Raw genomic sequence first — 24,696 nt, forward strand, 5'->3', positions numbered from 1 at the left:
CACAACAATATTCTGACAATATGAGTTGTAGTATCCTTAGAACAATGCTTTGCACCGTCATCATTAAGCAAATGTACACATTCATCTTTGACCAAGAAACTTCCACGCTTAGATTAAATAGAAAAGTAAGATTTTATCTTTAGGTAGCCATAACCATTTACTCAAGCCCACAAAATATTAATTCATACTTAGTTGAGTTAGAAGTATTTCCAATTTATCATAAATTACAATTACAAATACCATCACATCAGTGTTTATCATAAGTTTTATTAACAATGACTTTAAGTAAACATCTTCATTACTTTTATGACATTTACATCCTCTATATTGCAGACATTTGTTTATTTAAAGTTCTTTTTTTTTAAGTTCAACATTTCACTTCATCAGCCGAGGTCCTTTAATTATATCAGTCCTTAAGGGAGCTAATTAGTAAACAGTTCACCAAAAGCAGAACACGTGATTTTGCTAGTTAATAATCAGTGTGTCAAATAAAATGAAAAGACCAGTTAAATTGGCCGTATAGACTGAGCAGTTCCAGTGAACCAGGAGTGTGATCTTCCCTCAGAGGTATCCTCAGATATCAATGATGGCAAATATTTCTGGTTTTTCTTTATCGTGGATCTGCATTGCAGAGTATGTGATAGCTTTCACTTCGGTTCCCTTTAAAAACCAATACAGATCATAAAAGGATGAATTAGTTTTATTCTTATTTTTACTGTTTGTATATAAATAAATCTACTCATTTTTTGTCCTACCTGTGGATGCTTTGCCAGAGAAAATTCTTCACCCCACCTTTTATTAGTGATAGACATAATAAGAGTCAAAACACACAGTATCCAGTGATATTCATCCAAAACTAAAACGTTTAACACTTATGTTGAAATTATTGCAGGAATTAAACCTTTAGGCATTTTAATTAAATGAACTGCATAGAGTTGATAGATAAAATTAAAAATTACAAAGAGAAACAGCTAACTTATTAAAACATGCCATAAAACAGTAGGTGATGTCAACATAAAATTACCAGACAGATTTATAATTTCATCAAATTTTGTCTGGACATACCCAATGGAGCGAATCTTGAAGTGCATTCTGTCAATGGACACGACTTTGATCTCCTGATGAACAGATATAACAGATTTAACCACAAAATAACACAAGGAAATAAATATTGCCAATAATGATTGAATTTTTCCAATTTTCTGGAACAGAAAATTCTAATATCTAACGAATGCCCTGATGAAGACCAAGAGTGATCTGAAGGAAAGAAAAGTAAAGTGCTGACAAAAATAAGAATAAAAGAAACCAAGAGCTTTCCAGCAGTGATCAAATACCCACAAGTAGCCGGCTTACCTACCCTAGGGACAAAGAAGAGATCTGCACAAAACTTGTATAACCAGTCGTCTAAGAAGTGGAAGAGAAGAGACTCCATGTCTTCACCTTTTGAGAAAGAACAAGTACGTGCAGTGTTTAGTTTTACCGATCTCAAAACAACACGATGTAAGCTCACTGGCTGTATTAAAACCACAGCCGGGTGATGTGGTAACCCCCCCCCCCCCCCCCATGAGACAGCGACCTGTGCTGTCTCAAGTGCACAATAAGGAGACACTTGAATTAAAATGGGGTATGTGGTCGAGTCACCACATCGAACCAGACCAATGCATCACAGACAAAAGCCTCAAAATATTTGGGACAAAGTTATTTGCAATGAAGAGACCAAAACTGAACCTTGCAGCCACAATCATGAGGACTGCTGGTGAAGCTTTGGAGAGGAGTCAAAGAGGCCTATGATGAAGTGAACACCACTGTTACTGTGAAGCACGGAGGTTGATCACTGGTGTTAATGGGGATGTGTGGACTGCAAAGGAAACCTGGTAGAACTTGATGGCATTTAAACTCAGTCAGTAAGACATTAAGTGCTGAGTTATGTAAACGGATCAGTGTGATATGGGTACTTTCTGTTGCCATTATGATTTAAAAAGCACAAACACATTTGTCTTATGATAAATGACTTCACCCAGCCACCAACCATGACTGAAAGAAGAGTTTCTGTTTCTTCTTTTGTTGTTCATGTTTGACACTTCGATACTTTTAAGACCCTGTATTAACATGCATGGGTGATCAGATTTAAGAGGGCCAACACAACGACACTCACACAATATCCATCCTGAGTGATCGGATCAGCAGTTACCCACTTGAAATATAAATAAACCCAAAGCACTGTCACAGAGTGGACTGTCCAGCTGAGCAATTAAGCAGGACATTAACATGTATACAGATGTTTCTGTAACACCCCAGATTTATTTAATCCCTTAAGCTACACTGGGTATATGAAGTCCACACATGCCTGTTGAAATGCCTGTATTTTGTGATGCCAAAAAATAAACTATAAATTATAAACTATATAATAAATATACTATATAATATACTATATAAACTATATAATAAATTACTTCAAAACTTTTAATTTGACCATAACCCTCTGAATTTAAATGAAGTCCATCAGGATGGTGCATCTTGACTTAGCCATATTTGTCCAGTGCTCTTCTCAAAGACTCTTAGAGTTAGTGATGGCATCGAATGTGCACAACCCTCTGCTGCCACCACCATACTTCACCGGAGTTACGGGATTTTTTGTTTTGTTGTTTTTTATACACCAAACAAAACTTTTGGAATTATGACCAGGTTATCACAATTTCCCACATGCTTTCTTGAGTGTTTTTGGAACATCTGTCCAGGATGATTTTCTTTGAAAAGGTTTCCATCTTGCCACCCTACCCCAGTGCCATCCTCTAACTTTCCTGAAGGCATCTTGAGAACTCCCTGACTAGTTCTCCTCTCATCTTTTTATTGGTTTTGGGAGGCGTCTTGTTTTTGGCATTGTTGCACCAAATTTTCTACACTTTAGGAAGAATCTCTTGCTTTGTTCCATGGTATTATCTAATACCTTGTAGCTGTTTGTACCTTCTCCTGACTCATACCTTTTGGGCAAAAAAAGATCCCTGAGATGCTTTGAAAGCTCTCCCCATACCATGGCTTTTGATGTGAGATGCATCCAAAAAAAGTCAGGTTAAGTTTGCTAAACGTTATTTGGGATTAAAAAGAGGCAACTACAGTGCCTTGCGAAAGTATTCGGCCTCCTTGAACTTTTCAACCTTTGCCACATTTCAGGCTTCAAACATAAAGATATAATGTTCTACGTTTTTGTGAAGAATCAACAACAAGTGGGACACAATCGTGAAGTGGAATGAAATTTATTGAATGTGTCAAAGTTTTTTAACAAATAAAAAACTGAAAAGTAGGGCGTGCAATATTATTTGGCCCCTTTACTTTCAGTGCAGCAAACTCACTCCAGAAGTCCAGTGAGGATCTCTGAATGATTAAATGTTGTCCCAAATGACTGATGATGATAAATAGAATCCACCTGTGTGTAATCAAGTCTCCGTATAAATGCATCTGCTCTGTGATAGTCTCAGGGTTCTGTTCAAAGCGCAGAGAGCATCATGAAGACCAAGGAACACACCAGGCAGGTCCGAGAAACTGTTGTGGAGAAGTTTAAAGCCGGATTTGGATACAAAAAGATTTCCCAAGCTTTAAACATCCCAAGGAGCACTGTGCAAACAATCATATTGAAATGGAAGGAGTGTCAGACTACTGCAAATCTACCAAGACCCGGCCGTCCCTCTAAACTTTCATCTCAAACAAGGAGAAGACTGATCAGAGATGCAGCCAAGAGGCCCATGATCACTCTGGATGACCTGCAGAGATCTACAGCTGAGGTGGGAGAGTCTGTCCATAGGACAACAATCAGTCGTACACTGCACAAATCTGGCCTTTATGGAAGAGTGGCAAGAAGAAAGTCATTTCTCAAAGATATCCATAAAAAGTCTCATTTAAAGTTTGTCACAAGCCACCTGGGAGACACACCAAACATGTGGAAGAAGGTGCTCTGGTCAGATGAAACCAAAATCGAACTGTTTGGCCACAATGCAAAACGATATGTTTGGCGTAAAAGCAACACAGCTCATCACCCTGAACACACCATCCCCACTGTCAAACATGGTGGTGGCAGCATCATGGTTTGGGCCTGCTTTTCGTCAGCAGGGACAGGGAAGATAGTCAAAATAGATGGGAAGATGGATGGGGCCATATACAGGACCATTCTGGAAGAAAACCTGTTGGAGTCTGCAAGAGACCTGAGACTGGGACGGAGATTTATCTTCCAACAAGACAATGATCCAAAACATAAAACCAAATCTACAATGGAATGGTTCACAAATAAACGTATCCAGGTGTTGGAATGGCCAAGTCAAAGTCCAGACCTGAATCCAATCGAGAATCTGTGGAAAGAGCTGAAGACTGCTGTTCATGAACGCTCTCCATCCAACCTCACTGAGCTTGAGCTGTTTTGCAAGGAAGAACGGACAAGAATTTCAGTCTCTCGATGTGCAAAACTGATAGAGACAAACCCCAAGCGACTTGCAGCTGTAATTGCAGCAAAGGGTGGCGCTACAAAGTATTAACGCAAGGGGGCCGAATAATATTGCATGCCCCACTTTTCAGTTTTTTATTTGTTAAAAAATTTGACACGTCCAATAAATTTCATTCCACTTCACGATTGTGTCCCACTTGTTGTTGATTCTTCACAAAAAATTTGAATTTTATATCTTTATGTTTGAAGCCTGAAATGTGGCAAGAGGTTGACCAGTTCAAGGGGGCCGAATACTTTCGCAAGGCACTGTATATGATGGCATGTGTTTACTTACTCCTATTTAACCAGTGTTTGAGTCGATGGAGATATTCTGAACACAGCCACATCGCTACGAGTCCACCTCCATGAGTCCACCATGGCCCTGCAAAATCTTTGCTTATGTGTGTTGCTTTCCCATGCTCCTTATTTTTACCTAAATGTGAATTTCATTTCTTCTCCTTTTCATAGATTTTTAGATTTACCAGTGAAAGGAAAATAATACTAGTTTCTTTAAAAATTTGAACAAAAGCTGTTTTTACATCAGTGACTCAGCTTCGTAAGTTAGAACTCAGGGATTGCTTAGTTAAATTTCAATGAATGCAAATGACTGTTATTATTGGACTACAACTGCATTATACCAGCAAACCCGAGGATAATTCTCTCTTAGCACAAGATGCTTTCCCCTACATAGAGGACTTAATGATATAATTACCTCTTTAGAAAGATTGGTTTAGAACCAACTCTTACCAGTAAAACCCAAAGGATTATTAATGTTATCTGTATCATTGTAATGTTGGCCAGAGATTTTTAGATTTCTGAGAAGGATTGTAGTATCATTTGATTTTTTTTTTTTTGTGTCTGTATCTGTGTTTATTTTCTTTATTTATATAGCGCTTTTCAGTAACGAGACACTCAAAGCGCTGTACAATCATAAACTTACCTTAATTACAAGAGGGTGTTCACACCGATGCAACCACAGCATGTTTTTTGATTTTTTTTTATTTGTACTCCTAAAGATTTCTGTTTGTTTCCCCATTGTGTTGTACATGCTACAGTTCCCATTAAAGGTGGAAAAAGTTCTGAAATAAATTTTCATGGTCTGACATTTTTTCCATCGTTTTTATATCCCAATGACAGTTTCCCAGATGGATGTTTTTATAATTTGGTTTTAAAATCAGAAACCTTTTTTTATTATTATTATTGCACATCCGCTATAAAACCACAATGTTTGGGAATTACATAGCTTGAGGTAAAATATTTAATGTACTTTCCGTCTTTTATGTTTGCCATTGTAATAGATGCAATTGAGGAAATTATTAAAAGAGTATGTGCCTTTGCCACAGGCTTTTATTAACAAACATCAGTTGTATATTTATGTGTCTGAAGACATGGCTCCTATGCACCAGCACAAAAAACACCAGAATTACATTTCCAGTTAGGAAGGCAACTTTCTAAAGAATCATTACAGCACATTCTGGCTGGAGAACTGGTCCAGCTACCTTGACTATGCTGCCATTCTCGGTACATTGGCCTTTCACAGATTTTAAAGAAAATTACAGAGAGTCTAACTAATTAGGGTAATTCTTGAGTGACGTCCACTTACACACCTCCATCCTGATCATTGCAATAAATTACATTGGTCTTATATATATCTCAAAATGCTGCTCACCTTTAAAATAGTCACTGTCCAAGCTCCAAAGTATTTGATAATGATTTTTTCATTCATTAGTCATATTCACCATTAATCCACTTGGAGAAGTGTAACAGACTTTTCGCATTACAAACATTAAACCCTTATAGGTAAGAACAGTTTCTGCCACGGCAGAGCAGCACAGTGGAATAAAATGCTAAAGGACATCATTTCTGAGTTTAAAAATAAACTTTGTAAACAAATATAAGTGTATTGTATGTAGTTTCTTTTTTATACTCTCCCCTTTTGTTGTTTTTACTGTGATTTATTTTAATCAATCAATCAATCAATCAATCAATCAAGTACCCAAAGATAAGCTGTTTCCTATGTTTACATACAAAAGCCTTTTTGTTGCCTTTTTAAAAGGTTAGTCAAAGGTTTACATACACTCATCATGGGTGTAAATATATTCATTTTGGGATTTGTTTGAAGTAATGTGATCAATCCTTTTGTTTTTCTTTTGTCAGGGTGGTTTAATCATACAATAAACAACTCTAATGACTTTTAAAGAGAGGAATTGGCTGCAAAAGATTTAATTTATTGTTTTTCCATTATGTATATTTTCTCAAATAATTACATACAACCCACTATTATTTAGTGAAATGTCCCTTTGGAAGTTGCATCTTGATATAATGCTTTTTGGAATAATTCTTGCTAGATATTTGGACTGTCTTCTTGGCAGAATTGGTATTTGGTTGGTTTCCAGGAAGTGACCCAACTTTGAATAAATCATTCAATCAATCAACCAGCCAAACTATATTTACAGGTCCTTCTCAAAAAATTTGCATATTGTGATAAAGTTCATTATTTTCCATAATGTCATGATGCAAATTTAACATTCATATATTTTAGATTCATTGCACACTAACTGAAATGTTTCAGGTCTTTTATTGTCTTAATACGGATGATTGTGGCATACAGCTCATGAAAACCCAAAATTCCTATCTCACAAAATTAGCATATTTCATCCGACCAACAAAAGAAAAGTGTTTTTAATACAAAAAACGTCAACCTTCAAATAATCATGTACAGTTATGCACTCAATACTTGGTCGGGAATCCTTTGGCAGAAATGACTGCTTCAATGCGGCGTGGCATGGAGGCAATCAGCCTGTGGCACTGCTGAGGTCTTATGGAGGCCCAGGATGCTTCGATAGCGGCCTTTAGCTCATCCAGAGTGTTGGGTCTTGAGTCTCTCAACGTTCTCTTCACAATATCCCACAGATTCTCTATGGGGTTCAGGTCAGGAGAGTTGGCAGGCCAATTGAGCACAGTGATACCATGGTCAGTAAACCATTTACCAGTGGTTTTGGCACTGTGAGCAGGTGCCAGGTCGTGCTGAAAAATGAAATCTTCATCTCCATAAAGCTTTTCAGCAGATGGAAGCATGAAGTGCTCCAAAATCTCCTGATAGCTAGCTGCATTGACCCTGCCCTTGATAAAACACAGTGGACCAACACCAGCAGCTGACACGGCACCCCAGACCATCACTGACTGTGGGTACTTGACACTGGACTTCTGGCATTTTGGCATTTCCTTCTCCCCAGTCTTCCTCCAGACTCTGGCACCTTGATTTCCGAATGACATGCAGAATTTGCTTTCATCCGAAAAAAGTACTTTGGACCACTGAGCAACAGTCCAGTGCTGCTTCTCTGTAGCCCAGGTCAGGCGCTCCTGCCGCTGTTTCTGGTTCAAAAGTGGCTTGACCTGGGGAATGCGGCACCTGTAGCCCATTTCCTGCACACGCCTGTGAACGGTGGCTCTGGATGTTTCTACTCCAGACTCAGTCCACTGCTTCCGCAGGTCCCCCAAGGTCTGGAATCGGCCCTTCTCCACAATCTTCCTCAGGGTCCGGTCACCTCTTCTCGTTGTGCAGCGTTTTCTGCCACACTTTTTCCTTCCCACAGACTTCCCACTGAGGTGCCTTGATACAGCACTCTGGGAACAGCCTATTCGTTCAGAAATTTCTTTCTGTGTCTTACCCTCTTGCTTGAGGGTGTCAATAGTGGCCTTCTGGACAGCAGTCAGGTCGGCAGTCTTACCCATGATTGGGGTTTTGAGTGATGAACCAGGCTGGGAGTTTTAAAGGCCTCAGGAATCTTTTGCAGGTGTTTAGAGTTAACTCGTTGATTCAGATGATTAGGTTCATAGCTCGTTTAGAGACCCTTTTAATGATATGCTAATTTTGTGAGATAGGAATTTTGGGTTTTCATGAGCTGTATGCCAAAATCATCCGTATTAAGACAATAAAAGACCTGAAATATTTCAGTTAGTGTGCAATGAATCTAAAATATATGAATGTTAAATTTTCATCATTACATTATGGAAAATAATGAACTTTATCACAATATGCTAATATTTTGAGAAGGACCTGTATATAGCACCTTCCAACAATGCCTCACATTAGCCAAGGTACAAAATAAAACAAATAAATACACAACACAATAAAACAAAAAACTGTCAAGTAAAAACTTGAAATACAAACACGTTAAAAGAAAATTTAAAACACTACAAGTCAAAAGCCTTTTTAAATAAATAGGTCTTAAGTTTAGCTTTGAATAAAAACAGGTCAGAGATGGCACGCAAATTTTAAGCACAGTTCATAAATTTTTATTCAGTTTGACGTCGGGGCTTTCCAAAAGCTTGACAACAACTAAGTTAGACCAGTTTGATGTGTGCTTTGGACAATTATTCTGTTCAAACAACCAACTGTGTTTATGTTTCAACCATCTAACACAGACTGTCCCTCTCAGGTAAAAGGAAACTGGTTCAGACGATGGAGACATAATATCATGCTCTCCACTTTTCAGATTTTTGTTATGGGGGCACCAAATGTATCTGGGTAGCCACTGCTCACTCCTGTTTGGTGGCACCCATCTGTTTCATCATATAGATTTCTCATGTTTTATATGTTTTTAGTGGATTTTATTCATACTTATACTCATTATGATACTGGTGAGTTCTAAAAGCAGCTGATCTCACTGGATTTTATTTAGAGGCATTGAGATAAAGGCAGCGGTCTTCATATTTCTGTTAGTAAAATAACAGTGAAAGCCACATATCAATTTCCCTCCCAATAAAACCCCATCCCCATAGTGAAACATAGCTGTGGCAGCAGCATGCTGTGGAGATGCGATTTTATTTTGCAAAATATCTATTCTTACAATTTCAAATAGTTGTTCACTACCTTGTATTGGCCTTTTCACATAAAACCCAAGGCGCAGTATGCTTTCTGCTAATATCTCACCCTCTGATTGCACTTCAACAGTATCGAGGGGTTCCACCGTCTCTGTGTCAGTCATGTAGCCAAACATCCCCATCGCACACTGCTCAAAAGCTTCCTCCAAAGAGTCTCCCCAGGAGTGAATTCTGGCAAAATACAAATACAAGAAACGATCGAGGTGATTGCTGAACATGAGGCAGACATAAACTTATTAAGGCAGGAGACGGAAAACTCACTGCACGTCTGCTGTATGATCCAGGTCTGAAATAAAACATGAGTTTAATGAACTATTGTTCATCAGGTAAATAGCTGGTTGTAATGACGAACAATTTATATGATCTATGACACCCAGCTTACACTTCCTGCTTCATCTAAACGGAGTCAACAACACAACATTGTATCTATTTACAAGGTTAATTACAGGCAGCAAAAGTTAAGGAAAAGTTTTACCTCTTGATTTATTACTCCATGAAACAGGCTAAGAAGCATTTTTCATAATTATTCAAGACTTACATTCATATTTCTTGTTGATTGGAGGGTATTTTGATTTAGTAGCTTGTTGTTCCTTGGTTAGGTCTAGCTGACGGTCGTCCATCGAAGTAGGAAATTGATTTAAACCTGAAAATGATGAGTGTTTCTATTTAACACCATGTCGCTGAGCTAAAGGCTAATGCTGCATTCAATGTCTGAACTCCAGGTTTCAGAACGTTATGTAGCGCAAAAACTAAAAATAAACACTAAAGTTATCATATTTACCCTATTGCTGTAAATCCAAAACTCACAATCAATGTACGTTTTAGTAAATCGAATAAACACATTATCTGAAATCTTTACCATTACCAGAAATCTTTGATCGTGTTTTACGTGATTAGGAAAACAGTTGGATTTACTTTGTTTATAACTTCTTGGTGTTGTAACGTAACACCTTACACTGAAGTTTTGGACGACTTATTTGAGGTAAAGTTTAAAAGCCAGACTCTGTGTTGATTTTTCAAAGCCTGATTCTGTAATTTCCGAGTTACCATGTTGCGTTTTTGGATCTTCCGGATCTAATGTCATAAGAACTTCCTGGTGGCTTTGCTGCATGCTGATTGGCCGGTGGTGTTCTGTGGAGTTGGCGCCATTGCAGAGCTACGTGCTGTCTTCTCTGCGCTCTCCCGAAAAATACTTATTTTTGCCTGAATTCTCTGTGTAGTTACAAAAAAATGGCCGATAAAGACGGTAAGAATGCCCTTTGTTCAGGGCCAGAAGTTTATTTTTGAAATTTCACAGTCTATAGTGATTTAAAGCCCGAGAGCTGTCGGACCGGTGGCTGTTGGCGCGTCAGACAGCATCTCCTTTCATTGTTACAGAGCAGCATGCTAGCTGTTAGCTGCTAACGTGTTGGTGACAAGGGGACTTGTAATGCAATAATATGTCATATGCTGGTATATGTGAAGTTACATATTACATACGTGTTTCTGTATTTATCCTGCCGGTAATGGTCGTGTTATAGTCCTTTTCAGCCCGGGAAATAGATGAGTTGATGATTTGTGGTGGTAATATAATAACAACTCGGTAATTGACATAATCTAAATGCCACATGGTTATTATCAGCTCTCTTACAATATACTGCGCTACTGTGAGGGTTTCTAGGTTTTATTCTAACCGCACTGTGGGTTTGGATATCTTGCAGCTGCTTTTGATGATGCTGTGGAGGAAAGGGTGATCAATGAGGAGTACAAGATCTGGAAGAAGAACACCCCTTTCCTCTATGATCTGGTCATGACACATGCTCTGGAGTGGCCCAGCCTGACCGCTCAGTGGCTGCCAGATGTCACCAGGTTGGTATGGGATGTGCAACACCTTCACAGATACCGCTGGTCCAAAGTTGTATGGGGCCTGAAGCTGCAGGATATTGATGCGTTATACATCAATATGTATAATGCATATGGTTGGCTTAATGAAATTTGATGCAGCAAATAATCATTTTCATTTGAGACTTAAAACAGGCATAAAAATCCTTGCCTATCATTGCCTAATTTCTTCAAGTTGTTCTTAGCATAATTTTCTGCCAATTCTGTCGCACATAAAGTGAAATGATGTAGTTGACCAAAACCAAAATGACTACAGATGCCTTAATTGTGACTAAAAATAAATCTTTTAAAATACTAAAATCAGAAAAATTAACTCTGTTTTAAAAACGGTCTTCAAGTGATTAAAAAAAGGTTTTAAGATGAACCAAACAGATCGGGAAAAAGCTGCATTTTAGAAAAGGTTGTAGCTGTGACAAGGAATGACTGCATGTCCTTAACCGTTTATCTAATTAAACTAAAGCTAAAATGTTTTTTCTTTAATAGTACAAAATGATTATAAGTTCCCTGGCTTTAGACCTGCCGATCATTGATCAAGGAAAATTTTGCAGATATGTCGCTAGCTGATTGATTGGTACATTTAAACATCGACATTGCTCCTGTTTTGAGGGATGGTGATGTGTTACTGTTATAGTAAAAAACCTGGCTTTAGTCACAATTCTGTCGCTCTTGAGGGTTTCCCTCTAGTTGTGTGGCAGCAGCTTCATTTGCTCATGGCGTAGGCCTGGGGTGTCAAACTCCAGTCCTCGGGGCTTTTTGATATGTCCCAAGTCCAACACACCTGAATTACATCCTCATGCTCCGAAGTTCTCCAGAGACCTGCTGATGACCTAGTTATGTGATTTGGACGTGTTGACCAAAAAACGCCAGCCTTTGAGGACTGGATTGCCTTAGGCCAAAGGTGTCGAACTCCTGCAACTTTTAGGTGTGTCTCTCAATCAATATGCCAAAATCACATAATTATGTCGTTAACAGGACTCTGTAGGACATGTGCTTGAGGTTATTTAGCCATTTAATTCTGGTGTGTTGGGACGCATCCAAAAAGTGGAGGACACCAGCCATAGAGGACTGCTTTAGGCTGATTCTGAACAGGAATGTTTATGTTACTGTCATGTCGTTCTTCACAGACCCGAGGGAAAGGACTACAGTGTCCATAGGCTGGTTTTGGGGACACACACTTCTGACGAGCAGAATCACCTTGTAATCGCCAGTGTTCAGCTTCCAAATGATGACGCCCAGTTTGACGCCTCACACTATGACAGTGAAAAAGGAGGTGAGGAATACTCTGTTAAAATATACCTAAAAATTTTATTAAACCAAGTAAAGGTATTTTAAATATGGGTTAATTTGTTTGTTTCAGAGTTTGGAGGCTTTGGTTCTGTCAGTGGAAAAATAGAGATTGAGATCAAAATCAACCATGAAGGAGAAGTGAACAGAGCCCGTTACATGCCCCAGAATCCCTGTATTATTGCCACCAAAACCCCCACCAGTGACGTGCTGGTCTTTGATTACACAAAACACCCCTCCAAACCTGGTAAGGACATTTCTGACATACTTTACAACATTATGTACCATAATATTCCCCTGAAACTTTGCAGATTCCTTTAAATTGGTTAAATTTTCTATCTAAGATCCTTCTGGAGAATGCACCCCTGATCTGCGTCTCAGGGGACACCAGAAGGAGGGCTACGGCCTCTCCTGGAACCCAAACCTCAGCGGATGCCTCCTCAGTGCTTCTGATGATCACGTAAGAGACCTGTCTAAATCGTTTGCTTCTTTAAAGAATTTGTTTAAAGTTTTTACTTCTGTTCTACAATAGACTTATTTTCTCCTCTGTGACTTTCTTTGCGGTTAAACGTTGTTTCATATTTTTGTCATCTTTAGACTATATGCCTCTGGGATATCAGCACAGTGCCGAAGGAGGGGAAGATCGTAGACGCCAAAACAATCTTCACAGGCCACACTGCTGTGGTGGAGGACGTCTCCTGGCACCTGCTCCATGAATCCCTCTTCGGATCTGTGGCAGATGACCAGAAACTCATGATGTAAGTAACTTTTAGAGAATGAAATCAGTGGTTCTGAGCTTTTGTATAAACGGCGGCATGTTTTTGTTTTTTGGAAAAGCTGGGACACGCGATCAAACAACACATCCAAACCAAGCCATGCAGTGGACGCCCACACGGCTGAAGTCAACTGCCTGTCTTTCAATCCCTACAGCGAATTCATTCTGGCCACTGGCTCTGCTGACAAGGTGGGACGAGATCCTGGCAAACTGCTACATAGCATCTTGCTTTCGTAGTTTTGTTTCAGTTTAATCACTTTGCTTTGGCTCCTTTCATTATGTGCAGACTGTGGCTCTTTGGGACCTGAGGAATCTGAAGCTGAAACTTCACTCATTTGAATCTCACAAGGACGAGATCTTCCAGGTAAGACCGAAACTTTAAGTTTTTTGGGTTTTTTTAATGAAAAAAATCCAGAACAGAAACTAGCACAAACTGTAGTAGTGCCTGATGTCTGACCCTCATCAGTGGTTGGAGGCGTATGAGAAGCACATGGGGTGGATCAGAGATGGACAAGAAGCTGAGTACAGGAAGGTGGTGGACCACTTTGTGGCATGGTGTGGAAACAATCATCTCGTCTTGAATGTGACTAAAACAAAGGAGATGATTGTAGATTTTAAGAGAAACAGGAATTAGTCAAAAACTATTTCCATCATGGGAGAAGAAGTGGAGGTGGTGGAGGAGTATAAATACCTCGGTGTTCACCTGGACAACAGACTAGAGTGGAGATGCAACTGTGAAGCTATCTACAAGAAGGGACAGAGCAGACTGTACTTCTTAAGGAAGCTTAGGTCCTTTGGTGTTTGCAGCAAGATGCTGCATATCTTCTATAAGTCTGTTGTGGAGAGTGTGATCTCTTCCATCATCATCTGCTGGGGAAGCAGCATCAGAGCCAGAGACTTAAAAAAGCTCAACAAGCTGATAAAAAAGGCTGGTTCTGTTCTGGGGACTCCTCTGGAACATCTGGAGATCAATGTGGAAAGAAGGATTCTTCATAAAATGAAAAACATTATGGAGAACCCTGAGCATCCTCTTCACGAGACTGTCCTACAACAACAGAGTGTCTTCAGTCAGAGGCTTCTTCAGATCTGCTGTAAGACGGAGCGCTACAGGAGATCCTTCCTGCCCACAGCCATCAGCATCTACAACGGCTCTTTGAAGAAACCTTCATAATATGAGCTACAACAACATTTAATTTCCCTTCGGGATTAATAAAGTGTTTTTGAATTGAATTAGTAGGTGCCGACCAATCTTCCCGGAGCTAATTCAATTAAAAAAAACATTTAAATAAATGCACATTGATAACGATAAAGGAAAGACAAGAAAGAACTGAACCGTGGTTGCAAATGATGCATAAAAATGAATTGCTTTGATTTAAATAACATTTCAGATATATCTACCAATACCCATACGTTTTCTGTAACTGCTTTAACCTTCTGGGTCACTGGAAACTGGTGCCTCCCTGCAGCAGCGATTGATGGAAAGAGGCAGCGTGCACAAATATTTATAAATAGATTAAAGCTTTCTTCCAGATTTTGTAGTAATATTAGCTGCCTGTACAAAGTGTGGCTCAGTGGGTAGAGCGTGCACACAGTTTACCGAGGCTGTCAAATGTCAAACTGTCAAAATATATTATTACTTTAAGAGTCTTTCGTTGCATAACTGTTCCACATCTTCTCTCTTCTTCTCCTCACAGGTTCAGTGGTCTCCTCATAACGAAACAATCCTTGCCTCCAGCGGCACTGACAGGCGGCTCAACGTCTGGGACTTGAGTAAGATCGGAGAGGAGCAGTCGCCAGAGGATGCTGAGGATGGTCCTCCTGAGCTGCTGGTCAGTGGTCCTCTTGAAATTCTGTTCAGATTTTAGCTGAAGAGTAGCTGGTGTGCTAATTCTTCCTGCGCTGTTTCTTAGTTCATCCACGGTGGACACACAGCTAAGATTTCAGACTTTTCCTGGAACCCCAACGAGCCGTGGGTCATCTGTTCAGTGTCAGAGGACAACATCATGCAAGTGTGGCAGATGGTAAGAGCTTACCGATAAACATGTCACATCCTGAGTTATTCAAGGTTCCTATACAATCTGGGAAAGGATGGAATTCGATTTATGTACTTTCCAGCTCTGGAAAAGTATAAAAGAAGGACGGCATGAAAATAATTTGTATTTCCTAACTTTATTATAACATTGAATTGTCTAAATGTTTTATCCACCCACCCATCTATCCATCATCAGTCCATTTGTATATTCTTCTTTCTTCCATCTTTCCATTTTTGCATCCATCCATTTGTAAATCTACCCCCAACTGTATGTCCATTCTTGTATCTATCTGTGGATCCATCCACACCAGTCCTTTTTATAAGCCAAAACAGAATTGAGAACTCTGGAAATTGATGTCTGGAAAATGTGTAGGAACTGTTACAACCAGTAAGAATCCCAGCTCTTACAGGCCTGTTAGTTCTTCTTTAAGAAGCCCTCCAGTTCTCCACTGATTACCTGTATTAAATGCACCCGTTTGGACTTGTTATCTGTATAAAAGACACCTGTCCACACATTCAATGAAACAAACTCCAACCTCTCCGCAATGGCCAAGACCAGAGAGCCGTGTGAGGACATCAGGGATAAAAGAGTAGATCTGCACAAGGCTGGGATGGGCTACAGGAAAATAGCCAAGCCGTTTGGTGAGAAGGCAACAACTGTTGGCGCAATTGTAAGAAAATGGAAGAAGTTTAAGATGACCGTCAATCTCCCCCGGTCTGGTGCTCCGTGCAAGATCTCACTTTGTGTCTAAAGTTTGCCGCTGACCATCTGGATGATTCAGAGGAGGAATGGGAGATGGTCATGTGGTCTGTGACAAAAATAGAGCTTTTTGGTCTAAACTCCACGCGCTATGTTTGGAGGAAGAAGAAGGATGAGTACAACCCCAAGAACACCATCCCTACTGTGAAGCATGGAGGTGGAAACATCATTCTTTTGGGATGCTTTTCTGCAAAGGGGACAAGACGACTGCACCGTATTGAGGGGTGGATGGATGGGGAGATCTTAGCCAACAACCTCTTTCCCTCAGTAAGGTCATTGAAGATGGGTCATGGCTGGGTCTTCCAGCATGACAACGACCCAGGGCAACTAAGGAGTGGCTCCGTAAGAAGCATCTCAAGGTCCTGAAGTGGCCTAGCCAGTCTCCAGACCTGAACCTAATCGAAAATCTTGGGAGGGAAGTGAAAGTCCATATTGCTCAGCAACAGCCCCGAAACCTGAAGGATCTGGAGAAGATCTGAATGGAGGAGTGGTTCAAAATCCCTGCTGCATTGTGTGCAAACCATGTCAAGAACTACTGGAAACATCTGATATCTGGAATTGCAAACAAAGGTTTCTGTACAAAATATAAAATTTTGTTTTTCTGATGTATCGAATATTTTTAAAATATAAATTAATTACTTAAAAATCACACAATGTGATTTTTCTCGATTTATGTTTTATATTCCGTCACTCACAGTCGAAGAGTACCTATGATAAAAATCTAAGACTTTTACATGTTTTACTAGTGGAAAACTTGCAAAATCAGCAGTGTATCAGATACTTGTTCTCCCCACAGTTTGTGTTTCCATGTAGTAAAATTTTAAATGGAATACTCTGCTGTACCAACTGGAAAATGTTGCTCATTACATTTACTCTGAACACAGTGAATGTAAATTCATGTCAATTGTGTCTTGCACAGGCTGAAAACATCTACAACGATGAGGACCCAGAGGGTACTGCAGATTCAGAGGTCCAGGCATGAGTCCAGTTGTGACGTCGCTTCTTTTGACCTGCTTGTTAACAAATGGATCACTTTTCTCAGATCTGCTCACATAAACAGTAAAACCTTTTGAAATACGTTTTGGAGAAAAGTGTTTTAAAGAGTTTCTGCACCATTAATGTGTCGTGACATATTTCGAATGACGCCGGTTTCAGTCTGAAGTTTTAGATACCGTTTAGTTTTTCTAAAATCATCTGTGGTTCGTAATGAAAGCATCACAGACTCGTCTCATTAGCTGTGCAGGAAACATGTTCACAATGATCCATTTTTAATACAATTGTACATACTGTAGGTTTTCCTTTTCATTTGCTTGATATTTGTAGGTGAATTTTCCAGCTCGTGTTGTCACTTGTCTGTGTTTTTTCTTCTGCATTTTGTTTCCCCCTGCTGCATCTGAAGTTTTGTGTATCTAAGTATATTCATAATAAAAATATTTACAGAAAAGTTGTATATTTTGCTTGTTTCCACTGTTTTTTTGAAAGTGAGGTGTCTGCAGGGCCTAATGGGCTGCTCAATATGGATTACATTGTTTGCATTATGCAGCAGTTTCTAACTGGGCTATTTCAGATTTATTTTTTTCAGGGTTGAACTATAACAGCAAACAATTTAAATTAATTTATGAGCAAAAAATTGGTGAATAAGTTGATTTTAAATTTTTTTTTTTTACTCTAGATTTTATCCAATTTACATGTTAAAATTTAAAAAATTGTTGGATAAATATTGTCATTGGAATATGCAGAGAACCACATATTTCCTGTAGCCATCGATAAGAAAATGGCTGGATATTTTAGTTTCTTAGAACTAGTGTTCGTTTAAATTTGAGATTTTCAATGTGGTTGATGTCAAAGAGTCGTTCAGAAGCATAATGTTCGCTGTACCTACTCCAAAACCAGCTTTCATGTGAGATTTAAATCATTGTCCTGTGGGAGCAACCAGTCGTGTCCATGTTTCAACTCTTTCGCTTACAGTGTCACCCTCAGACGAAAGGAAGTTACTTAGGATGGTCAGGAACAACCTAGAAACCACAGCTGAAACATCAACATGGCCTCACCGGGTGCCAACTAAGAAAGAAGCCCCTGCTCGCAAATAGACACCTTCCAGCTCAAGTAAAACTAAAATGTCTTCTGGAGGAACATCCTCAGTTCAGACAAGATAAATATAATTTGGGCACAAACATTTTTGGGAAAGTCACAGTGAGGTTTACAAGCCTAAGAACATACAAACAGTTTAGCACGGTGGTGGCAGAATCATGCTAATGGTCTGCTTCGCTACCAAGTGTAATGTAGCATTGCACAAGGTGGGTGGAAAAATAATGGACTCTTTTCAAATTATTCAAGTTAACCTCAACTGCCAGTTGGACACAGCAGAACAATGATCCTAAACACACATGTAACTGGTTTTTTAAATAACCCAAGAGTGGAAAAATATGTAAAAGTTTAAATGTGTGTGAATGAGAGAAAATCTGCTGAAATTCAAAGTTGTGCAGCCAATTTTTGTTTTTAAAAGTCAGTGTAGTTGTAGATGAAGTCATCCTAAAAGCAGGAAGGTTCAAAGCATCCTTAAAGGACCCAAAATAACATGATATTCAAGATCATGATGAAAACTTTTAACCTGCACTGTAAATGTTGGGGTTTGGTCTGCTTTCACCCTCTGGAGATGAATAACTGTTCTTCCTCTTCAGAGATGTTTCGGGGTTCATCCCTGCCTCTGCAAAGTAAAATGTTTTTCTGGTCATTTGTCATCTGGATTCTCAGTTAAAGCCAAAATGATTCAAGTAAATGTACCTTAAAAATGTGAGCTCTGTTTTCAGGCCCTCTGTGAGCTGCTCCAAATTAGTCCTGAAGTTCTTTTGAACCTCAAACTCCAATTTTAACTCTCTTAGTGTCTCTTGTAGTTTTTCCACAGTCTCCTGTACAAACAATATTGTCGGTCTGGGGCTTGCAACATCCTCAACATCAATGTCCCTCTAAAGAGAAGTCCTACCTTGTGATCTGCCATCCTCTCCTCCCTCTCTATCTCCATAAGAGTGATTTGTTTCTCCAGACAGGATCTCTCCACCTCCAGTCTCCTTATGTCATCTCTCAGAGGAGCCAAGCTGGCTTTCAGGTCCATCACCTGGCCCTTGCAGTTTCTCAGTGCTTCCTCCCCAGCCTGACTTCTCCTCAGCAGGGCGACCATCCGTGGCTCATACCAGCCCTCCAGTGCCATCATGCTGCCGCTGAGCATTCGCTGCAGCCTGATGGAAGCCTGCCGACACTGGCTGACATCGCTCATGGTTCTTGACCTGCGTGGTTTGGAGGCCTGATCTCTGAGGGAGTTAAGCTGGTTTTGGTGGTTATCCAGAAGCTGGGACAACTCGTGGGTCAGAACATGGAGGCTGGCCTTGAGTTGCTCCTGTCAATAAATAGTGCATGAATCTTAAACATTGAGGAGAAAATATACCGTAAGGTTTTGCAAACACACAATGGCTTGCAGAAGTATTCACATCCCTTGAATTTGTTTCACATTTTGTCGCATTATCACCACAAACTTAATTGTGACGTTTGAGGAAACTGAAATGTGTTTTTACAAAAACAAATCTGAAAAGTGTGGTGCACTTTTTTTTAAGCTGCAAGTCGTGGCAGTGATTTTCAAAGTGGGGGTTGTGGCCCCCTGGGTGGGCCGTCACGGGGCACTAGGGGGCCTCAGAAAGGTTGTGGACATGATAGAAAAAACACTGTTCTTATTCTCAACAGTTTGTTGAATGTTATTCAGTGTGATTATAATTGTGTTAACATATTTTAATAAGAACTTACATAAATAAATGTTTTGATTATTGAATAGTTAATAAAAGACATTTTAAAAAGTTGAAGTTTCTTTACATAATTTTTAGCATCGTCTGTGGGTTTGCAAAAGGGGGTCCCCGCCCAGAAACTAATGCTGTTTGGGGGGGCCATGGTTTTTGATCATTTTCAAATAATTTTTCAAAACTAATCACTACTTTCTGGTCTGTCATATAAAATATGAATAAAATATCGTAAGGTTTGTGCTCATAATGTAACTGGATGTGAACTAGGGATTACAAATTTATTATGACCGAAACAGCTAAATCTAACAAATCTAGCAGGTGAGTGCCACCTGCTTTAAGATTGCAAGTGCATGTTTAATATTTTAAATTCCCTCTTGTATTTTGTGCTGCTGGTCCCTGACAGGACAACAGATTAAATAAAATTAAAATTGTAGAAAATGGTTTACTATAGCAACTTGATACTTCTGATATTTTGTCTGAAAATAAAACAACTGATAAAATAGACTGTTGTAATTTAACACCTTAGGCTGTAATATTATGGTTTAAAGGCAGAAGCTGATTCATTTTATGTTACCAGCATAACCTTAGGATCATGTTTGAAATACTCAGTTATTTGTTGTTTGAGCACAAGGATTTAGCTTTGTAAGAAAATAAATAAAATGACAATAATTATTTATTTCTGGGTGAAGGTTTTACAAACGGTACTCTATTATGCTGCCTTTGTTAGCTTTATCTCCCAAAGATAGAAATGATTGTGCACAAAACAATAATGATTAAAAGTTGTGAATTAGTGACAGTGAAGAAGATGTGTACACACCTGTGTAAGACCAGACTGAGCCACCTCGTACACCTGTGCAGCCAGCGTCACCTGACTCTGGATGCAGTCTCTGGCGGTGGTGAACAGTTTCCTCTTCACCTGCTGCACTTCCTCGTGAACAGCAACATAATCCAGTTGAGCCAGAGTGAGGAGCCTCTTTGCCTCCTTCAGCTTCCCTCTAAGGCGTTCCACATCCTGCAGCATAGGTTCCTGCAGAGCAAGAAGCTCCTGGATCAGCTTGTCCCTCGCCCTTTCCAGACCCGACACTTGCTGGATCCAGTACTCAAAAAGTTCCCCCAGAGCTTTCATGCCTACCGGGTCCATCTTTAGTGTACTGAGCGATGTAGGTTCATACAGGGCAAAAACAGCCTCTGTTTCAGTGTCAGTCTGTACATGATGTTGTGAAATATCCTCATTGCGCAATACCTCAGTGGATTTTATGGTGTTACCATCCTCCACTTGGTGTTTTCTGTCCATGACAAACTGAAGCAGAAAACAACTTTACAGTCATTAATCAAGAAATAAACAACATTAAATCAAATTAAGTGTACTCACTGTTTTAGAGATGACAGCCCCAGTGCTTCAAACTTTTTCAGCAGAGCTTGGTTTGTAGCTCTAAGTAGTTCTTTGCTCTCTATATGTCTCCAGGAAAACACTGGATTACACTGTGTTTATTAATAACACAGAAGGCATGAAGGGGAAACTCTATCTAAGACTCTCTCATGGGATCACAAACCGTGTCAGCACTGGGAGCAGACTGCCCTACATGCCCCAGATGCACCATGTTCTGACCAGCCCGTGTGGCATAGAAGTCAATATTTATACACATCAACAGCTTGTGTTTTTATGTACGTTTAGTTTGCCAGAGATTATCAGAGTGCAAAAGACTATTTTTGTCACCTTATAAGCATAAATCATGCAGACAATCATTGCAACAGTAGCAGAGCAACCAGTGTTGCTCTGTATGTAACGTTTGCATGATTGATGAACACATTTGTTTCATCGGTTTTGCATACTGTCTATCAAGCTTCCCACAGACAAATGGAAATAAGCTGTAACTAGGACACAAAAAAATTTAATAAAGATATGATATTGTAGTCTTAAAAACACTGTGGTTCTTACTGTGCCTTGCAAAACTATTCACAATCTTGAAGTTTTTTACCTTTTGTAAAATTTTGGATTTCTCTGAAAGAAATCTCTTCGCACTTTACCACAAACCACGTAGGGGACTCGGCATACATTGAAGAAGGTTCTCTGGTTAGACTAGACCAAAGCTGAATTTTTTTTTGCCAAGATGCAGAACTGAACGTCACCCTGAATACACCATGAAACATAGTGGCAGAAGCATCATGGTGTGGGGATGCATTTGTCTTATAATTTAAAAACCGTGTAGCTATGATTTTCCACTTTACAGTTACCCACTACTTTGTGCTGAACTATCACTTAAATAACATTAGAGTTTGCGGTTGCAACATAACAAAATGTGGAAAAGTGCAAGGTGTAAGAATACTTTTTAAGGTGCTGCATTAGCAAAATGCAAAACAATTTGAAAGATTTCTTGAATAAATAAGGTAAAATTGAAGCAGTTTTAAAAAAAAGAAATTAACTTTAATTCCATATTTTTAGCAGTATCTGTAAAATTTCTTATTTATTTTTATTTAATTTTGAGTGGATTTTGCTAACCTGAATCACAGTACGGTTGAGTTAAAAATATTTCTGTTAAAATGGTAGTAATTGAATATTTTTAAAAATCAAATTATTTTAAAACATTTTTAGATTTACCAATGCTAATGTGTTGGGTCATAAGGATGATGGGAGGATAACAGAAATAAGTTCATTTTTCAAAATATAAGATTGATAATAAGAAATTAAAATAAATCAATTAAAATAACACTATAATGCAGTGCTAATTTAGTTTTGTAGGTTGATTCTGATTGCCGTTTTGCATCTTCGCCGCTAGATGTCCTCAGAGCACCGACCGCGGTGTCTCCTACCTGAGCCCTGCCTCCTCCAGGTGGGATTTCCAGCCCGGTGTTTTTTTTCTTCACTCCCCTCCTCTCGGTTTGGTTCAGTGGACGGAGAGGCAGACAGTCAAGCAGCTCATGACAGCAGGGAAAACATTTCTGTTTTCCTTTGACAGAGTGGAGTCGAGTAAATCTGGCAGTTTCATGAAGCGCACTGCAGCTTTCACGGAAATGATTCACCTGCAGTTTTCTTTCGGACAGTAAAAAGAAAAAAAGTTTGAAGCTGGAGAGAAATGACGTCCCAGAGAGACGCTTCAAATGGAGAGTGAGTGAAGCAGCCAAACCGGATCTTTAAAAAGTTTCGTAAAGGTAAGATTCGCGTTTGTTTCTCCACGTTTTGACGCTAAAATGTGTTTATTTCTAGCGATTTCAAAGAGTTGCGCGTAAAAATTTAGCTCTATCATTCAAAATTAAAATAAATATCTTTCATGATTTGCTTTTATAAAATATTTGTGTCTTTACATCAGCAGCTATTATTTCTTTTTAAATTAATGAGAAGCTTTCTTGTTGAGGTCAATGTTCTACTTGGTAATCAAATAAAGACTAGGGCCTTGTAGGAGCCAACAGAGGTAATTTAAGACCTGACAATACAGTCTATTGTCTCCTTCCTCTAACCCAGCTGGAAATACTTTCCTTACATGATTCTCTGGTTTTAATTGTTGCCCATGCGTGTTTGCTGCTTGTTGGTAGTAAAGCTCCCATCTTGGGGGATCTCTCCAGGCGAGGACTCTTCCTCTCTCTGGTCTGCTGTGGCTCCGGATTGGACCTTTTCTTAAAACTCTTCAGATTAGTGAGGGGTACTGTTTGTTTTTTAATTTCCAATTTCATGGCTTTATACTGAGTTGGTGAGCCATTTTTGTTTAGAAAGGGTGTGTCACATACTGGTGCTCCTTCTTTACCATGACTGCCATGCCAAGGCTTGCACCCAAGGAAATTACAGTTGTGTGTGGAAGCAGTGCGAGAGAGCAAAGATTCAGCTGAATATCCAAGTGGACTTAGATGAAATAACGGATGCACCAATTCCTAGCTGATACCAGTGCCCGATTCTTTGTGGTCTGACATGCTGATTCCAATTTTATATTTCAGGGGCTATAACTTTAGCTATGCATCAAGCAGACAGCCCGAAAATTAGGTATTATTATTTTTTTCGTGGTAAATATAGTTCTAATGGTGCGACTGACATGAAATGTACCCCAGATGTTGGTAACAACCCAAGTAATTCACACATGCGCAAAAAATGTAAACACATCAATCCATAAAATATGTGCAATAAAGTGCAATGACACAACAAAATATTGAACACATAAGCAAAAGAAGCTACAAAAAGCATAGAAAGGCAAGAAACCATCTGAAATCTCTTTGTTTTAGATGTGATCCTACTCTTACCATTGATAATAGCAGCTGGTTGATGGCCAGTAAAAAGGTTTCTCATTACCTAAGTATCATACAAGACTACAGACATATTTCTAAACTTCTGAATGTTCTGAATGGAAAGGACTCACTTGCAGAAAACTTCAGAAAGACCTGGAATTTGCAGGTACAGTAGTTTCCTACTAAACAATGCATAATGCACTCAATCACAAAGGCGTCTATGCACATTCACTGCACAAGACTCCACTGCTGATGGAAAAACATGTTGAAGCTTGTTTTGAGGTTGGTGCAGAAGATTTTGATAGGTCTGTGAAAAATTGGGAGTATAGTCTGGTCAGTTTAGACCAAATCTGAACTCTTTGCATCTCATTGCTGACATAATCTTTGGAGAAGAAATAGCTTTGTACATCACACCAAAACTCCATGTTTGGAGGTGAGAATATGTGGTGCTGGTAGATTTTATGCAAATGAAGGAAGGATGAATGGAGACATTTACAGAGAGGTTCTTGATAAGACTCTGAAGATAAGATGAGGGCTGACCTTAAAGCAAAATGGTGATTCCTCACACACAATGAGACACTCAATTGGTTTTAGAGAAAGAAAACT

General features: G+C 39.3%; 4 protein-coding genes across 5 annotated transcripts in view; 2 read left to right on the forward strand and 2 right to left on the reverse strand.

Moving 5' to 3' along the window:
• Positions 1-247: 247 nt before the first annotated feature.
• On the reverse strand, positions 248-10,076 carry zbtb8os (zinc finger and BTB domain containing 8 opposite strand). Of its 2 annotated transcripts, XM_047345526.1 has the most exons (7): positions 9,897-10,076; positions 9,620-9,644; positions 9,408-9,529; positions 1,358-1,440; positions 1,066-1,118; positions 756-792; positions 248-660 (listed from the first exon to the last, which is right to left on the reverse strand). In XM_047345526.1, the coding sequence occupies exons 1-7, from the start codon at positions 9,976-9,978 to the stop codon at positions 574-576; spliced, it is 489 nt and encodes a 162-aa protein (XP_047201482.1). In that variant the 5' UTR covers positions 9,979-10,076; the 3' UTR covers positions 248-573. The 2 variants fall into 2 exon arrangements, with proteins under 2 accessions (XP_047201482.1, XP_047201483.1); XM_047345527.1 differs by lacking the exon at positions 9,620-9,644 and having other exon boundaries at positions 9,897-10,049.
• Positions 10,077-10,449: 373 nt separating this feature from the next.
• Positions 10,450-17,540, forward strand: LOC124855560 (histone-binding protein RBBP4). Its single transcript, XM_047345524.1, has 11 exons — positions 10,450-10,604; positions 11,059-11,206; positions 12,364-12,509; positions 12,597-12,770; positions 12,868-12,983; positions 13,121-13,281; positions 13,361-13,487; positions 13,585-13,662; positions 14,993-15,127; positions 15,209-15,319; positions 17,010-17,540. Exons 1-11 carry the CDS (start codon positions 10,589-10,591, stop codon positions 17,070-17,072), a joined length of 1,275 nt encoding a protein of 424 aa, XP_047201480.1. The 5' UTR covers positions 10,450-10,588; the 3' UTR covers positions 17,073-17,540.
• On the reverse strand, positions 17,342-21,392 carry LOC124855561 (keratin, type I cuticular Ha4-like). Its single transcript, XM_047345525.1, has 5 exons — positions 21,251-21,392; positions 20,696-21,178; positions 19,074-19,484; positions 18,875-18,999; positions 17,342-18,797 (listed from the first exon to the last, which is right to left on the reverse strand). The coding sequence occupies exons 2-5, from the start codon at positions 21,170-21,172 to the stop codon at positions 18,734-18,736; spliced, it is 1,077 nt and encodes a 358-aa protein (XP_047201481.1). The 5' UTR covers positions 21,173-21,178; positions 21,251-21,392; the 3' UTR covers positions 17,342-18,733.
• Positions 21,393-22,745: 1,353 nt separating this feature from the next.
• Positions 22,746-24,696, forward strand: part of si:dkey-157l19.2 (uncharacterized protein KIAA1522 homolog) — a 41,631-nt gene continuing 39,680 nt past the window's right edge. The window contains exon 1 of the mRNA XM_047345837.1: positions 22,746-23,028. The gene's annotated coding sequence lies outside the window, so the exon portion shown is untranslated. The remainder of the gene's footprint in view (positions 23,029-24,696) is intronic.

The sequence above is a fragment of the Girardinichthys multiradiatus genome, chromosome 19, assembly GCF_021462225.1.
Source record: "Girardinichthys multiradiatus isolate DD_20200921_A chromosome 19, DD_fGirMul_XY1, whole genome shotgun sequence".
NCBI classification, from domain to species: Eukaryota; Metazoa; Chordata; class Actinopteri; order Cyprinodontiformes; family Goodeidae; genus Girardinichthys; species Girardinichthys multiradiatus.